This window comes from Bison bison, unplaced genomic scaffold (genome assembly GCF_000754665.1).
Source record: "Bison bison bison isolate TAMUID 2011002044 unplaced genomic scaffold, Bison_UMD1.0 scf7180017864482, whole genome shotgun sequence".
NCBI classification, from domain to species: Eukaryota; Metazoa; Chordata; class Mammalia; order Artiodactyla; family Bovidae; genus Bison; species Bison bison.
Genome location: NW_011495042.1, coordinates 2643490 through 2644145, shown reverse-complemented (window position 1 = coordinate 2644145; position 656 = coordinate 2643490). Strand labels below are relative to the sequence as shown.

The window sequence follows — 656 nt, the reverse complement described above, 5'->3', positions numbered from 1 at the left end:
AAGGTGTACATTGTACATGGCGTTCAGGTAGCGGGCAGTACCGGCGCCGGCCTCCGGGGTTCCCTTGGCCTTGCGGGTCGATGCCGGTCCTCGGCTCGCCCGTAAAGACTGCGGCAGGCTGGGGTTACCTTTGATTAGACCGCTGTGCGGCCGGCATGTGCAGCTCCAAAGCCGCCAGTGCCGGCGTCTTTGGGACCAGGCGGCGAGCATCCATTTAGGACTGTATGCGTACTTGGATCTTTCCGGGTCCACAAGGTTCCAAGCCCGGACGCGGTGGGCAGTCCCTGATTCTGTTAAATCCCCTCCCAGCCTTTGAAGGCTGAGCTGTCTCACTTTTGTTAGGTACATACTCTGTCATAGTTTTTATCTCATTGAATTTTTGTTAAGTCCTGAAGGTGAGTGTTATGTCTGCTTTACATATAAAGAACTAAGTTCAGAGAGATTAACTCAGTTGTCTGAGGTCGTAAGGTAAGTGTGTGGTGGTATTGCTGGAAAACGGGTGTGACTCTTGGTCGTGAAAGTCGCTCATTTGTGTCCGACTTTTTGCGACCCCATGGATTATACAGTCCATGGAATTCTCCAGGCCAGAATACTGGAGTGGGTAGCCATTGCTTCTCCAGGGTTGTCTCTTGGATGTTGCACCGAAAAACACAACC

General features: G+C 52.1%; 1 protein-coding gene across 1 annotated transcript in view; it reads left to right on the top strand.

The window, feature by feature from the left end:
* EXOSC7 (exosome component 7) overlaps positions 1 to 656 on the top strand; it is a 28043-nt gene that overhangs the window by 1042 nt on the left and 26345 nt on the right. Inside the window, exon 3 of the mRNA XM_010862511.1 lies at positions 4 to 27. Within this exon, the coding sequence (XP_010860813.1) occupies positions 4 to 27 (24 nt within the window). The remainder of the gene's footprint in view (positions 1 to 3; positions 28 to 656) is intronic.